Source organism: Saccostrea cucullata, unplaced genomic scaffold, assembly GCF_032062105.1.
Source record: "Saccostrea cucullata isolate Sc308-1 unplaced genomic scaffold, CSIRO_AGI_Scuc_v1 ctg9340, whole genome shotgun sequence".
NCBI lineage: Eukaryota > Metazoa > Mollusca > Bivalvia > Ostreida > Ostreidae > Saccostrea > Saccostrea cuccullata.
In genome coordinates this window covers 9,132-25,815 of record NW_026925634.1, presented here as the reverse complement: position 1 = coordinate 25,815, position 16,684 = coordinate 9,132, and the positions used below count along the sequence as shown (strand labels likewise).

At 33.1% G+C, this 16,684-nt stretch overlaps 3 protein-coding genes across 3 annotated transcripts; 1 reads left to right on the top strand and 2 right to left on the bottom strand.

Annotated features, from left to right (window-relative positions):
* Positions 1 to 1,425: 1,425 nt before the first annotated feature.
* LOC134269400 (uncharacterized) lies at positions 1,426 to 5,681 on the bottom strand. Its single transcript, XM_062751590.1, has 4 exons — positions 5,609 to 5,681; positions 2,959 to 3,489; positions 2,363 to 2,421; positions 1,426 to 1,656 (listed from the first exon to the last, which is right to left on the bottom strand). The coding sequence occupies exons 2-4, from the start codon at positions 3,479 to 3,481 to the stop codon at positions 1,426 to 1,428; spliced, it is 813 nt and encodes a 270-aa protein (XP_062607574.1). The 5' UTR covers positions 3,482 to 3,489; positions 5,609 to 5,681.
* A 7,018-nt stretch (positions 5,682 to 12,699) lies between these two features.
* On the top strand, positions 12,700 to 13,710 carry LOC134269398 (uncharacterized). Its single transcript, XM_062751589.1, has 4 exons — positions 12,700 to 12,925; positions 13,023 to 13,112; positions 13,265 to 13,336; positions 13,465 to 13,710. The coding sequence occupies exons 1-4, from the start codon at positions 12,700 to 12,702 to the stop codon at positions 13,608 to 13,610; spliced, it is 534 nt and encodes a 177-aa protein (XP_062607573.1). The 3' UTR covers positions 13,611 to 13,710.
* A 179-nt stretch (positions 13,711 to 13,889) lies between these two features.
* Positions 13,890 to 16,465, bottom strand: LOC134269397 (interferon-induced protein 44-like). The gene is made up of 5 exons (XM_062751588.1): positions 16,383 to 16,465; positions 16,191 to 16,243; positions 15,613 to 15,855; positions 14,864 to 15,010; positions 13,890 to 14,012 (listed from the first exon to the last, which is right to left on the bottom strand). Exons 1-5 carry the CDS (start codon positions 16,456 to 16,458, stop codon positions 13,890 to 13,892), a joined length of 642 nt encoding a protein of 213 aa, XP_062607572.1. The 5' UTR covers positions 16,459 to 16,465.
* Between the last annotated feature and the right edge of the window lie 219 nt (positions 16,466 to 16,684).

Below are 16,684 nucleotides of genomic sequence, written 5' to 3'. Positions count from 1 at the left end.
TTAACCTCATTTTACAATGTAAGTAAAGCAATAATTTACAGATAAAAGGGACAGAAATGTAAAAAATACCATGTATTTTACCAAAATTAAGTGAATATTTTTCTGATTGAAATTCAATCATAGAATGACCCATCATACAAATATTAAATGCACTCTGAGTTACATGCAGGTTATACAACTGTAAATCACATGAAATGAGGATGAATACAGTATTAAAATTCAAAATAGAACTTTACATATAAATCATGGTTAAATGTAAAGATGACACCTTCATAGGAAATGTAAACAAAAATAAGACAAACTTACCTGTGGGATAGGTCTGTCAGAAAGGAGATTTCAAAAATGAACACGCTCTCAACATTCACATGACAAGAATGCATCAGGATGTTTACTTCCGTGGTCATGGAGAAATTGAGCTTTATACAAGAAAAGCTTCACAGCAGGAAAATCATCAAAGTAAAACAGAGGAAAAACAAAAGATAGTTCTACATTTTTTGAAAATCTAAATTCTTAGAAACAAAAGTGAAAATGAAACTTTAATTTTACAAGTGTATGACGTCATAATGCATAGGGTAGCTCGCTGACATGGATGACGTCACAATGAATCGGTAAGTTTTATCGTACTTTTTGCACACGGCACTTTATAGATGATGCAAGAGGAATATAAGGAAACACAGGTAAAAGGTATATTTCTTTTGCACACGACCCTAATTTTTTGCACACGGTTCTTTACAGGTGATGCAAACAGGTATAAAAACGCAGGTAAAACGTATTGATTCTTGTTATAATCTGTCTTGTGTGTGTTATTTGTTATTGTTTTCAGTAAAAAAATCCAGTTTGAACTGGTTTAGGCTAGACTGGCTAGACTGTGAATGAATGCGTGACGTCATAATGACATTCTTGAAATGTTTTGCACACGGCGCATAAACAAAACGTAGTACCAACGTACCAATGTAAACATAGTGTAAACACCATATTTAGGGGTTATATACTGGCCCACCTAGCCCAGAGTTAGGGATAGGGGGGCTAGGGTTAGGGGGTAGGGCTAGTTAGGGTTAGTTAGGGTTAGGGTTAGTTAGGGCTAGGGGGGATAGGGATAGTTAGGGTTAGGGGGTCAGGGTTAGGGTTAGGGTTAGTTAGGGTTAGGGGGTTAGGGTTAGTTAGGGTTAGGGTTAAGGTTAGTTAGGGTTAGTTAGGGCTAGGGGGTTAGGGTTAGTCAGGGCTAGGGGGTTAGGGTTAGTTAGGGCTAGGGGGTTAGGGTTAGTTAGGGTTAGTTAAGGCTAGGGGTGGGGGGTGGGGTGTTAGGTCAGTTGAACTGGCCATTCAGCCGGCTTCCGGCTAGGACATTTCTGGCTAGCCCACTTCCGCTTCCGCTAGACCACTTCCGGTTATGACGTCACTACCGCACTAGCTAGGAGGCTTATACTACTCCCGGAGGGAAAATTTATAGCGTTTTACACTTGTAGTGATGCTGTGTTCAGAACTTCCTGTCCAGGCTCGTGACGTCACTTCTCCTTTAAATATGGAATTGAAAGTGTTAAGCAAACTTGATTTCCCAGCACCAACTTGTCCAACAAGAAGAATGTTTGCTTCTGGGACTTCAACTTCTTCCATAGGAACATAGTCTAATACGTAGTTTTTAAGTTCAAGAAACGTCTATAAAAGTAAGCAGTTATTGTCTTGATTTCCCTAACAAGGAACAGGCAAATGTTAACAACACTATTCTTTAAAGAACTAAAGACTTTGAAAAATGACCATGACATTTCCAAACATTGAAATGACTAAATGTTTTCCCCAAATGTTTTACCATTTTGTTATTAAAGCTCTCAAAATAAATCATATGCGTATGAATAGCTGATTTATCATAGTATGTTCATTAATATCAAAACTGTACATAAATTTATCTTTTAAAAGTAACCTATTAATTAGCTAATTATACGTAAGTCTTCCTATAAAAATTGCTTACATCATTACAGCTATTTCCCTCAAACTACACAAATTTTTATTTACGAACAGATGATACAAACGAAAATTGGATGCCTGGATTGGTTTAAATTTTTTGATCCAATTTCATTACAAATGATCATGATTCCAAAATAAATTTCTAGAACATCATTTATCAAAATTCAACCCCTCTGAAACCATCCTCATTATTCTATATAAATATTTTTCACTTCAATTTCCTTTTTTGGGGGGCAATTTTGAATACAATAATTAAAAATTGCGCAGTGAAACTAATTCATATTATTCATTAAAACATGGCCCAAGTTGACATTAATAATATTTTTCACAAAAGTGTGCATTATCTGTCCTTAATTAAAATATTTTTAGAGTTTTTGATTTTTTTTTTTTGATTTTTTACCGCTGGTTCCCAGACTGGTGGATCTCTCCAAGGATCACAGGTGTTAATCTGTGGACCATCTATAATAATAATGAACAATAAGAATTAAAGATTAAGTGCAAACAAAATACTACGTGTAGTATAAGGAATTAATCCAATATATATAATGTGTACTACGCAAAAAATAATTTAAATCACGAAATGTTCTTCACCTCTGGACTTTTACGAGAAGCACTGACTTCTACAGTTGACGATTTACTTGGACATTTAAACTTGTATAATGTACAGAGATACAGAATTGATAATACATAAGAAAAGCTTTCATGTAAACATGTAAAGACCCGGAGTTGAAGGTAAGGTGGTTTCGTTTTTATTCAAGGACAACTCGTATGTGCATTGAAATAACCCGTTATTTTCATTTAATTAAATGTTGAGCTAAATATTTATATCGACGTATAAGAGCCTCCGTACATTTTACTAAATTAATGTAAAAGTAAGGCGTCAACTGTTAAAGTCAGCGCTCTTCGTAAAAGTCCACTAAAAGAACGTCATTATTATTGTTACTTTTAAAATGAATATTTTACATATGGAAAGATCTACATTGGGTCATTCATTACCTTTAACGAGATATACCTCTAGGTCGAAGACATTATTATGTCCGTTTGCAATGGATTGTGCGTTCTCTCCTCCAACGTCATAGTAACTGCCGCGAAATAAGCCACCTTTACTCAGTGAATAATGGTCAAGGGTTTTCTCAAGAGAACCACTAAAGGATCCTAAATCCTCGAACCAAGGTCCATAACTGCTTTTCCTTAAAACATTTGTACTTATGTTCGTTTTAATATGAGAAAATATTCTGGGTTTCCATTTACCGTTACTCAAAATTTTAAACAGAAATGACTTTTCGTCTCTTAACCATCCTCCACTATTTTCCCAGCTCTTTGACGTGTATCCTCCGTACAGATTGTTGTCTGTGTTGTAGAAGACAGTCACTGTAGGTCCCTTGTTGTCACATAACTCATGGAACTTCTGAGGGGTACATCCATGGAGACTAATCCTGTACAGAAGCTCCAAATGACATTCCTTCTCTATCCATTCTGCTATCTGGTTTTGTATTTGGCATTTGCAAATTCCAAACATACCGCTTACTAAGAAATGAATAATATGGATATTCAAAATGTTAATAAAGAAAAAGTTGAATACCGTTCAAATGAATTTTTCATCTTAATTATAAATAAAAATGAAAATAACCATGTACATAAACAATTTCTTTGATTATCTAGAAAGAACATAATCATTTATTATGCATTGTAATGGTTTCTAAGATTTTATCTTGCATTGATCTGTACTTGAAGTTGCCAATCATAATCGGTGGTATATCGCATTATATGGTATTTAATTTCATGATCTATACACATTTTCAATGATTTAGTAATTCACGACACTCATAATATTTACAAAAATTTTTTTTTTCATTACATATCTTATGTTACCAATAAAAATATTCAGCATTATTCAAAAGAACTACATCATTTTTTTCTTGAAAAAAAATATGTGCTAAGAATTATCTTTGTCAACAAATGTAGCAAAATTAAAGTTTCCTATACATTGTATGTAGCTTATTACATATTTGTACCCCAGTATTATAGGGTTATTGAACTTATATCGGTGAATATTGCCACGAGTTGGCTGTTCAAATGCACGAGCCTGCGAGTGCATTTGTAGTCTCGTTTACCCCAGACTCTTGCTCTCGAGACTTTGCCCGAGCGAGAGTCTGGTCTAATTCCTATTTAATTTCTGTAACCAGTAGAGGTCGCTAAACCTGCTAACAAAATGGCGACTCCCATGAAAATACATGTGAGAATTTACTTTTTAAACAAAGATATGTACGTTTTTTGTTCCTTGTAAAGCAGAGAGAGGTATTTTATTATAAAACCAGAGAAAAGTAAAGGCGCAGCCTCTGACCTATTTAAAGAATACAGATCTTAGCATCGAAGAGAATGTATCAGCCAATGAAAATCCATACCGATTTCTCGGTAAGCCTCGATTTGAAATTACAAAAATTAAATAGAAATCAGACCAAACTCTCGCTCGGGCAAAGTCTCGAGAGCGAGAGTCTGGGGTAAACGAGACTAGTGCATTTGAACAGCCAACGAGATTGTAAACGAAATGCCAATATTCACCGATATAAGTTCAATAACTCCTTTATTATATAGCCAAAACATTTCTACTTAATTTATAATAAATATTCCAACTAAAAAAACCTAAAATTTATAATTTTTTGTATCGGTATTCAAATTAACGTCTGTCCTGTTAGCGTTCAATATCGCATCATTCCGATGACCCTATCGAGCGATATGATTTGCTTAATTAGGTTTTAATTGGTCTAATATGTACTGTATTTTAATAAATAATTTTATTTTAGTGTGAAAAATACACATATCTTACCTAAATAATACTTCTTTTTATTTAATTTCGCTCTGAGAATTTGACCAGACGACTTTTTTTTTGTTTACATCGGGGCGTTCGATATTGAACGCTCGTATTCGGAATGTTTCGGGCATACTCATATACGTAATGAAATATTAGCGTTCAATAAAACGTCAAGATATTAAACGCTAAAATTCTCTAGATTTTTGGTAGTATTTTAATAGAGACTATTTATTAGCTAATGCCTATATAATAAATAAATTTCTTCACCAACTGTTGTCCCATGACTTTCATTAAGGGTCATTGATACTCTGATAAGAGGGATAACTCTTAATGACATAATTGAATTGTCTATTATTCCTTTATAAATTTGCCAAGTTGAAGTGTTTTTTGTCCAATTTTGCCCAGCAAGCTATGCTATACTTGTCGGTATTTTACTTACAAAATAATTTTCTTTTGGAAAATCATTAAGGTTCAAGCTACATTTCATATGAGTGAACAGAGGCTTTATGAACCTTAAAACGTACAATGACGTTTATATCAAAAGTACAATACATTTCATCTAATAAAAATCCTATGATATTAACTAATAATTTCTTACTCTTTAAATGTATATAAACAATATTTTTTTTATGTTTGTTAGTACAGGAATTAACGTTAAGGTTGTAGTTAAACGATTACAAGGGTTATACAGCTCTTATATAAATGCCTGTATTTTTCTACAACAACTATATATTATTTTAACTCCTGTACTAACAATCATCGAAAAAATTTATTGTTTAAATATTTCAATAAAACGAGATACTAATTCTAAGTAACAACTAAAACATTATATACCTTTACGAAGAGCGGATGTGAAATGTTCTCCAAAAATGTTTTACTTTCGTTTTAGAATACACGGAAAACAATTTATGTACGGTAGGCAGTTAAAATCAACAAAACATATAAATTGCCCTGTAAATAAAGGCACGTATATATTAATTTTCACTCAGCAAGGAATAACGATTATACTGTGAGCATGAAAATGGACACCTTTGTAATTTTGACAATATTGATGATGTGCCCATTTTGTGTGAAATATTCCGCTCGTCATACATATATAGATGATGATAGTTATAGTTAATTGTATAAATTGAATGTGCATTCAGATCATTCTCCGTTTTTCAGGATCTAGCTTCTAAATTGTCATCTGCATATACACGTGTTTTAAGAAGGGCTGATAGTGCCAGGATGTTGATTAGAAAAATGAATGCACAATTGTGTCTTTTTTATTGTTCTTCACGGGAAAAAGGTGTTATCAATGGACACCAATGGCGTCAACGATAAAATCCAATGCCTGATTGCAAGTGAAGCTATTGAAAATTTTCTAAGCTACATAAGGACGAATCTTATCCACTGCGGCCATCAAAACAAAAACGTGACACGGAAACAGCCTTAAACCGATTATTAGTATTTCATTTTACTTGTAATTTTGTACTGCAATTTATTTAATGATTTAAATATTTAATATTATAGATATATGCACTAAAATTCAATGCTCATCATTCACCACATTGAACAACAATGAAAAGTAGATATTTTGTTTCCTTTGACAAATTAAGGATTCTTCACTTGAGTGTTGTATTTAAGGAAGGGTTAAACCGAGCAACTTTATAAATTTATCTTTTCTTTTGTTCTTTCTATAACTGGATTCAAAGGATTTAAAAGAAATATGAAAAAAAAAAACGTATGAATAGTTACCCTTAATTTATTTCAGTGCATTTTTTCCTTAAATTTTGTCCCACTGACCTTTTTTGTAAAAAGTGACACAACCTGTATGCAGAAATACATTTCTTTAAAGTATGTTCGTGAAACATAAAGTTATGGATGTATCTTCATTATAATTTCACTTTTTTTTTTCTGGCAGTGACATTACACTCGCCAACATGGTCTTGGTTCTAGGGTATGATTTACTTTTACCACGAACTTTTCGTTTGAAATGTTATGTAATATTGTAATCCTACATTTATAATACTAAAAAGTAATGTACCGACTAAAATTTATGTACATCTTTTCTGCAAGTGTCCTTCTATGTACTAAGATTACCTTGAAATAAGGTCAAGACATTCCTTCAGGACACACGTAAGCTCTACTTGTGTGAAGTTGTTACCATTAATGCAATTGCATATAATCTTACTGTAAACAACAAAATTTCCTTCACCCCAATGTATTGACATAGGCGCTCTCTAAATCAAATATATGTCATTAAAACCTCTTTGGCACAATATATGGCATAGAAAGGAATATATATATATTTATTTTAATAGCTTAAAAAAAAATGATGATTTTTTTTACCTTATTACCAAGCTAATCTTAAGGACGTTTACCCAAAGCCATGATATTAATTACACAATCAGTTGAGGACCTAATATAGTGTTAAACAGGTGTGAAATGGAAATCCGTTTTTCGGCGAATCTTTGCCTCCTCCATTACCGATTTCCATTTCAAACCCTGTATTACTTGATATTAGGTTCCTTACTGACTGTGTTACAAATTTATCCCGCTGAGGACCTTTTTAAATAAAAAAAAATATATGAGCCTCTAATGAATATTTCAAGTTTAAACCCAATAACAACCGACATAAGATATCATAACTAGTGACAAGCTAAGACTGCAAACCGTTTTAATTTTAAGCCGCCATTGTTTATACAATAACGATTTTTGGAAGGGAATCGCGTGCTAGAATTAAGTTTTACTCCTTGACGGCGACGTAATACGGAAAATAGCATTTGATTACATGTATCTAGCATCCAGTCAGTAATATATACAACTATGTGAAGCGGGATAAATTCATTTGCATGTAGGTCATTACCAGTCATAGTATACAGTTAAAATATATCACTGAGCAAGCGCCTCGGGAAATATACTTGCTCTTGGGGAACTGGAATCTTGATGACTCCCTCAAGCATATACTTTAACTGTTTTATTATATCGATACAATAGGTTTATTTTATCGATGCCCAATACCTCTAAAATTGCCATATTTTGGTATAAATACATATCGGTGCAGATAATTTTCTTGGTAAAAATAGCAATATTTAGATTGTTGCTATGTTTCTTCTGATGTTCTGTCATCAGTTTTTGGTACATGTAAAATATCCATGGATCTCTACGAACATATAAGCGAGTCAAATACCATTCTTTTGCGTCACGCACTGCTTACAAAATCGGTAAACAGTGACGTCGTTAGAGCCATTTCAGCGTGTTTTTCCAAATATTGTTGTCAAATCACATATTCAGATCAGTAGGCGTTTCAGATAATGTTAATTTTATATCAAAATCAAAATATTTTGGAAAGTGTTCTGTCGCATTTGTGTGAATTAAAAGGCTGCGCAAAAGTCATGCGCACTCGAATTAGACTAGGCCTCATTAATCCGGATATCAAATACCAAGGTCTTTGTTTCATCCCCTGCACACATAGTTTATATCATTAATTTGATTCGATATGCAAGAGTATGCTCTGCCTATGAACAATTTCTTAACCGAGGTAGGTTATTGACAAATAATTTGATTGAACAAGAATATAAGAAGATTCGTTAAAAGTAATAATTTCGTAAGATCTATTGTCGATACAATGACCTTGTCGACAAATACAAATTATGACTGAGTCAAATGTTGACTGAATTTTCCCATAATAATTGTTAGTTTACTATTTATACCCTGAGTTACATGTACCTTTTTGACTTTCAAATTGTTTATATGTTGCTTTGTATACCTTTAATCGCATATTCATTATTGTAATGCCACGCTACCCGGCATTAAAATTTCAACAAATTTTAACATGCATTGTACCTTTTCAGTGGATGCTTCCATATTAATAAGTCTGACATTGGGTTTGCTTTTTCTGATTATATGATTCCTACAAATTTTGTTTATGTATTTCTTTGATATTGACATATTGCCCTTATTTTACCCTAAGGCTTCTCCCTGGAGTCAAAACAGATCCAAACATACGGTAAAAGTGGATGCTCTATATTCTTATGACTATCATGATTTTGCGTGTGAAAACTCTATTTGATTATATTGACCCTCACTATTTCTTGGGTTCATGGTTTGAACAAACATAAAAAGATATCACATATGAATGCTTCTATAAAATAAATTTTATCATTTTTGAGAAATAAATACTATCTTTACCCTCACAAATAATTTAAATATTGGTCCAATTTGACCCCAACTGTCATGATTTTAACAAAGTTGAACATTAATTTAAACTACTTATGGATGCATCCAAATAAATATGAATTTATTATTTTTTTTTCATAAAGATAAATGTAGGGTTTTACATCTCTATAATTTTTGTTTAGTAAATATGTGATATCCATGAGTTGCCTCAACCTCTCACTTTGGGTCATAATGTGAAGAAACATGAATTTACACTCTGTTGGTTAACTTTCATCTGACTTTCATCTTTTCTTGTTCAACAGGTCTTGAAAAGATTTTGAATGACCCCATCAAATTATGATCTTTTTTTTTTAGTTTCTCCCTTTGAACTATATATGTGCCCTTTATTAGTAAAAAAAATCTTTCTCTTTACTCTTAGATGCTCTGTGCTAAATTTGCTTAGATTTTGCCTTGTTGTTTGGGAGAAGATAAAATTGAAAACAATATGTACGAGAACCGACAACAACAGGAAATACAGACCTATTTGATAAAAAAGCTGCCGTTTAGATGACCTCCGTCGAATAGAATCAAATTAGACCTCTCAAAAATGAAGTAAAATCAAGTGTCATAGAGAGTGAACACAACCTGTATTATTCATTACTTGATTTATTTTACTTACGGCATACACAAACGGGTACTAAATGACTTAAAACAGAATCAAGGATCGTTCTTAAAGAGGAAGACGCTTAAAAAGTTTAACAAGTTATGCACAAGAGTTATTAAGATTATCAAGCTCATCTAGATTTATATTCTACTTGTTATTAAAGTCTCAAACTAAAATGCACTGATAATTCTAATTACATTTCAAAGGAAATAAACCCTGATGTTTCTTACTGTATCACTTTGATTGTTGTCCCCCGCTTTCGCAAAAGTTAGAATGGTACTTACTAGGACTTTCATATTTCACATATGTATTTTTTGTGGCTAAACCTTTTATTTGATACAGTCAACCTTGACCTTTTGACCTTGAACTTGGAGATTTTCGTATATTGGAAAAAAACTTGAACCTTGGCAAAAGTTTTGAAAAGTAAGGACTGGGGCTTAAATTTATACTTCACTTTTGTAATCCTTGTACGCAGACCTTTTATTGAATTTCAAGAACTCTGACCCATTGACTCTGACCTTGGCTTTTAAATTGTTAAAAAAAACTAAACTTGACCATAACCTTTGGATCTTTGAAGGGTTGGATCTAAGACTTTCATATTTCGCATGTTTTATCTTTCTGACAGAACTTTGGATATCAAGAATGACCTTAACCTTGGGGATTGACCCACCTCACCATAACTTTTGAACGGTTAGGGTTAGGGTTTTCATCCTACACATGAGTATTACTTGTGACAAGACCTTTCTTAAGAAACCTACAATTTTGCCCTTTGACCCTGGAGTTTGACCTATCTTTCAAAATTTATCCCGGCCATAACTTTTAAACAGGTGATGCTAGGGATTTCGTATTTCACAGTTGTATTTCTTGTTGGAAAACCCTACTTTGAGTAAAATATATATATTTTTTTGCATTTGAGAAAAATTTAATCTTCGCTATGTTGCCATACGCGGTCATCAGGGTTTCACAAATACATCTTGTTCCTTATATTGAAAAAAGATGGGGCTTTCCTATTTGACATGTTAAATACCTGTGACAAGATATTTCCGAGCATGGTATGATTTCTGACTCCTTGACCTTCACGATTGACCTTATTTAAAAAATCGTTTGTTATTTCTAAAGGACATATGACAAAGCGTTCATATTTGACACAATATTCATAAAAATGACATCTCACCCACAAAAACACCGAAAGCGGTTGACCACACTTCTTTTAATTTGCTTGTTTTAATTGAAATGAATGTAAAGATTAGGGAAACAAATGTCTTCAGTCTGTTTTATCACGGATCAGTCATTGCTTTTAAACTGAGCGAAGGTTTTGTTTGGGATGACTGCCATATCCAGGTAATTCTCAAAGTAATCATTGGCAAATGTGAGAATCTGTTTCATCGCTCGTAGAGCTAGTATGCTTAATTCAGTTTGCAATTCGGTTTCTTTTTCGTAGTTTTTCACCGGAAGAACGTGTGATCTAGGAATGGCTATCATTTGTGCAACCTCATTGACTTTTTCTTCAACCATTTCAATTTTAAAGATGTTTGTGATATCATTTCTCACAAGCTGACACACCTTATCCAACTTTGTTAAAAGAACAACCAAAGGAACACCTGAAACAATGAGAAATATGGTTAATATATTTAAGAACCTTTCCATTTTTATTGATAACGGAAAAACAAAATTGAATCATAGTTTTCACACAGTTACATTAGGTAAGACTTGTTTAAATGACTTCTTTTAGTTGAAATAATATCACATACAAGCATTTACAACGAATCACATAAAGACCATTGAATATATAAGGTTTACAATTTAACATTTACCTCTATCCACAATTATTATGCTTCCTGTGAGTTTGTCTCTATATAACCCATACCCTACTATTTTCGCATAGTGGTCTAAGGATTTATATAGCGTAAGCATACTATGCCGAAATAGAGCACATCTTTGACTTTTTTTCAGAAAATTTGATCGTACCCACGATCGGGCTCGAACTCTCAACGCGGCAGTTCGTAGGATCAGGAATCCGACTCGCTACCGATTACGCTACAACGTCCGTTGTTATGTTAGAAGATATTTTACGTATATTAAACATAGTATTTGTACCGTAGCCACACACACAAATAAAATAAATTTCTTCAATTCCAAAACATTTAAAATTCGTAAGGAATTTTAAGAGCAATCCGGACATTCCCGTACATATGCTCAAATTCTTTATTTTACACTACAATGTCAAGCCACGAAAGCGAGGTCTATAAAACGCTTAAAATGATAGGAAATGTGGGTGAAAGTGCAAAGCGCACTTCACTTGATTTCTCGTCTGCTTTGGAAAGTGCAAGCTCAAGTAAAGGTGCGCAATGTCTAGATTTGGAAAGATAAAGCCAAGTGACTTTAAAGAAAGTTATTTTATGTCGATAAAAACGAAACATGCTACAAATTTTTCCATCAGAATATTTACAGACTTTTTGCGTGAAAGGGGGAGAGAAACCGATATATTGAAATACAACAAAACTGATCTTTGTGAATGCTTACAGGATTTCTACAGCAATGTAAGAACAAAAACGGGGGAACTTTACAAAAAGAACTCTTTGTTAAATATACGTCAGGGGATTTGCAGGTACATGAAAGAAAACTGTTCAACAATTGATATTATCAGTGACCCGGGTTTTGGCCCTGCAAACAGCTGTTTTTCGTCCTTTCTAAGAAAAACTAGGTCAGAGGGCAAGGGGGGAGTCAACCACCACCCTGCTATTTTGGCAAAAGATATCAGAAAACTTTATGAGCATAAGCTAGCTTTTAATACTGCTACACCGCAGGGACTTTTAAATAAAGTAATTTTTGAAATTGTGTTATATTTCTGCAGAAGAGGACAAGAAAACCTTCAAAATTTGAAGGTACATGATTTCGAAATCATGTCAGAAAATGGAGAACGTTTTGTAAAAAAACTTACTTCTGAAATTTCGAAGAATCATCAGGGAACAACAAACGAGACAGAGAGTTCAGGGGCACGTATGTACGAAATTAAAAACTCTCCTCTCTGTCCAGTCAAATCTTTTGAAAAATACCTGTCAAAAAGACATTTGGGAAGTGATCGACTCTTTCTTCATCCAAAAAAACAGCTTTAGTGACGATGACAGTTTGGTACAGAAATGAACCAGTTGGTTTGAACAAGTTGAAAACATTCATGAAAAATTTGTCTAAGAGTGCGGGTTTAACAAAGGAATACACAAATCATTGCATTCGATCTACGACAATTACCCTTTTGAACAATTGTGGATTTGAATCCAGGCATATTGCAACAATAAGCGGTCACAGAAATGAAGCATCACTTGCTAGCTATTGCTATGATACTTCAGGTAACCACTTTTATTATCGCAGTGATGTACTCTATATATAAGTTTAACAAACAATATTATGTATAGTTTTACAACCATGTACATATTTATCTTTCAGATCAGCAGAAAAAGGCTATGTCAGATGCTATCAGTGTTTGTGTTGGACATAAAATAGAACCTAGTGAAAAAATTACACACAAAGATGCAGGTTTGTTAAATTTTTATTTAGAGAGAGGAGTATAGTAATGATTATTGCAACCAAATTACATTTTGCATGTAAACACATATCTTTTTGTAGAAGTAATATAGTGCAGTATACTACATGGACTTAATAATCAAGTGCTGTTTCTTTTCTTTTAGGGAAAGCTATTAAGTCAGGTGATGGTAAAAGAGGCACTTTAGTTGCAATCCAAAACACGTGTACAGTGACAGGTTTGTAAATCTTATTTCACAAGATCTTTTGTTTAGCTCTAATTTAAAGATACTTGTAAATATCTATGTAAGCAGTGATTAAAAGTGATGATTAACTTACATGTACTGCATATTTTCTGTTTAACCAGATACATGTACTGAGATGAGTGATAATGATGATGCAGCACTCCTGAAGTGTGCTATGGATATGGAAAGTAATTCTAATCAGCAGGCTGTCAAACCTATTTTCCAGTTTTCCGGATGCAATGTCACAATTCAGAACCACTATCATTAACACTTAAACAATTAATTCTGTTACATAAGGCCCTGTGTAAACTACATTACCTAGTCACTGTGTGAAGTTAAATTCATGAAAATAAAATGTTGAATTTGCATTTCATATCATATTATACAAAAACAGTCAGCATAATAATAATAATAGTGTCATTATTTGGATGTACTATGCCGAAATAGTATTCAGGGTTTGACACATAGTGCACTCGCCTCCGGCTCGTGCACCATGTGTCAAACCCTGAATACTATTTCGGCATAGTACATCCAAATAATGACACTATTATATAATAAGTCTTTTGATAACACTCAGTCTGTGTACAACGCCTGGCTTTAGTTTTCCAATAGTACTAGCATCAATCACAAAAGCCACAACGTGAATTTTATCTTTGATTGGTGTCTCTGTCTTAAAACCAGGTACATCTGGAGAGGCTTGTGAGAATGGGTAGAACATTTTATAAAATATTTAATATAGCTCAAAACTGGCGATAAAACAAGAAACAAAAAACAAAAAACAACTTCCTATTTATTTTCTGGGATTTGCATTTTTTTTACTTGCAAATTTTGCTTGGCTTGAGCCATTTATTAGACAATGTACTTATGCATTATTTAAACACTGAATTGTAGACGGATTTTTCTGATATTACCAGATCATGAAAAGGGGCACACTGTGGGTGTGATAGGTGGATGTTCACTCCTCAAAGACACATGATCCCACTTCTGAAGTTTAAAAGGTCGACTTGTGTTTGCCCTACTTCTGACTTGTACAGTTTAATGGACTTTTGAACTTCAAAGCTATTCGTTATCTCCATATATTTTATGCATATCTTTACAATTACTAACGAGAATCTGAGTACATGACTCAAAATGTGATATGGTACTGAGTATGAAACTTTGTACAGTTGGTCATACAGTAGCAAAAGGCTATCTTTAAGATTTTCTATGAAGTCAGTCTGATTGTGCATTTTATCCAAAAATGTCGATCATAATTAAATCTCATTCATGAATAAAATATATATTCCAAACATGGAAAAGACTGAAGCGACATTCGCTAAATATTTGTTAGTTTGTTTAGAGCATATTTCATTGACAACATGTCAAAGAATTGGCTATGCATTTGGCTATGCATATAAATATATTCTCTGATTTGGCTTAATACTATAAAATCCTCCAGAACAATAACCATTTACTATATTTTTTTCTTCATCTTATTGTTCCAAAATTAGAAAAACGATATGCATGAAAGAAACCCATTACCTTGTATTGATTTGGAAGATGACCATCAAGGATAAAACCTATATCTTCTTGTTTGATTGAAAGCTCCTCTTCTATACCAGGAATATCAAAAAGTCGGACATGCATGTAAGATCCTGTGGATGGATCCCGAACCCGCAGTTGCTGAAGCTTAATGAAATGAAATGCATTAGTGAAGAGGAGAACTTTTAAAGGGACATAACGTACATGTATATGATTGTTTTCGGTACATGTTTATAAGCGTCATGTTTGCTATACGAGGTGAGTTGCACAATAGGGGAACTAAATATAGTTGACACATGTACATGTAAACAAGTGGCCAGCAACATGTACCAAGAGATGCAAGTTTGATGCTTTGATCTATATAATGTAATATAATTTAGCTTAAGTTAAAAAAAATAATGATGTCTTTTCTTCACTACTAATTGTGAACATACTAAATGACCAATGAAGCAATATAAGCATCGATGTCTTGTATTTTGATTTAAGCTTAGAAAATGTACAATCAGGTGTATTTTCAGGATTAATTTTTTTTACTATGAATTATACATGAAGAACAAGACGGCAGTTTCTCTGTAGATGTTTTGCAATAGATAATTCAAATAAAAGAAGAATAATGGGTTCTAAATTACAAAACACAATTTTTTGAGAAACAATTTCACATGCATTTCATTAAATATTATATGAACATAATGTAGGCCTGTATATTTAGATCAGATGAGTAAAATGTGTAAACATACAAATTTCCTTACTTTTGTTGTAAGGCTGTGATCAAAACTTCCTGTACATGCGCGTGATGTCATATTTCCATGGAATATTGAGTTTACTGTGTTAAGGAAGCTAGACTTTCCTGCACCAACCGCACCGACAAACAATATGTTGACGTCTGGAACATCTAGATCCTTTGGAGGTTGATAAGTCGAAATAAAGTCTTTTAAATCTTGACAAGCCTTAAAGAAATAACCAAGAACGTTGGAAAGCTGTTTTTCCAATTCCTGAGAGTGAGCGATAAAAAAGTGTTCCACGAGTACAATATTTTAACAACGTTCAAATGATAAATGTGTATTAATTTAATATGTACATTTAATTTACCAAAGAATTTCAGCATTTCATACTTATTCAAATGAAAATAATGTACAAATGACCATTTCTTTGAAAGATCAGACGTAAGAGCCGAAAGAAATGACAAGAAATTTTTGACTTCTAATCAAACGTTATGAAAATCTTGGCTAGGTAACTACATTGCATGTATAAAAAAGAAAACTTGTGTACTTATTTTTAGATAAAAACAATCTTTGAGACCGTGGACATTACGAAAACTATCTCTCACCTGTAATGTCCATAAAGGAGAAATTCTCCATGGAGTGATCGAGCCAGGTCCGTCTTAAAATAAGATATGAAGACTTGGAATTTTATTTACCTAAACAGTTTCGTGTTATTCATTCAGCAGATATATTAAATTGTCTTACATTACTGTCTTAGTAAAGTTAGTTTCTAAGATAGAGGTATTTTTAATACTTACCAAGCACTGCGTAAACAGCCAGGTCCTTTACATTGTTGTGTCCAGAAGCAATGGATCTTGCATTTTCTTTTTCCATGTTAAAGAATTCTATACTGGGCAAAATAAATTAGGGATCATATTTTTACACAAGAATAATATTTTCATACCCATGATTTTATGTGACAACAAGGCTTATGTAGTTTAAAAAACACGTCATTAACACGATTCGATACCTATGTCACACGTGTTTAATGGGTTTTGAGACATATTGGTCAAGAAAGTACGTGGCATTAAAAAAGGAAGTGCAACAATGGAAGCATAGA

What these genes read in the sequence shown, in the direction of transcription:
- LOC134269397 (XM_062751588.1), bottom strand. Translation starts at nt 16,458, where the DNA reads ATGGAAAAAGAAAATGCAAGATCCATTGCTTCTGGACACAACAATGTA. An exon ending in ATCACAGCCTTACAACAAAA is followed by an intron (nt 15,011 to 15,612) that starts GTAAGGAAATTT and finishes CATTTCATTAAG; the next exon opens with CTTCAGCAACTGCGGGTTCG. An exon ending in ATCTTCCAAATCAATACAAG is followed by an intron (nt 14,013 to 14,863) that starts GTAATGGGTTTC and finishes CCTGGTTTTAAG; the next exon opens with ACAGAGACACCAATCAAAGA.
- LOC134269398 (XM_062751589.1), top strand. Translation starts at nt 12,700, where the DNA reads ATGACAGTTTGGTACAGAAATGAACCAGTTGGTTTGAACAAGTTGAAA. An exon ending in CTATTGCTATGATACTTCAG is followed by an intron (nt 12,926 to 13,022) that starts GTAACCACTTTT and finishes TTTATCTTTCAG; the next exon opens with ATCAGCAGAAAAAGGCTATG. An exon ending in AAACACGTGTACAGTGACAG is followed by an intron (nt 13,337 to 13,464) that starts GTTTGTAAATCT and finishes CTGTTTAACCAG; the next exon opens with ATACATGTACTGAGATGAGT.
- LOC134269400 (XM_062751590.1), bottom strand. Translation starts at nt 3,481, where the DNA reads ATGTTTGGAATTTGCAAATGCCAAATACAAAACCAGATAGCAGAATGG. An exon ending in AGAGGTATATCTCGTTAAAG is followed by an intron (nt 2,422 to 2,958) that starts GTAATGAATGAC and finishes TTATTATTATAG; the next exon opens with ATGGTCCACAGATTAACACC. An exon ending in CACCAGTCTGGGAACCAGCG is followed by an intron (nt 1,657 to 2,362) that starts GTAAAAAATCAA and finishes TTACTTTTATAG; the next exon opens with ACGTTTCTTGAACTTAAAAA.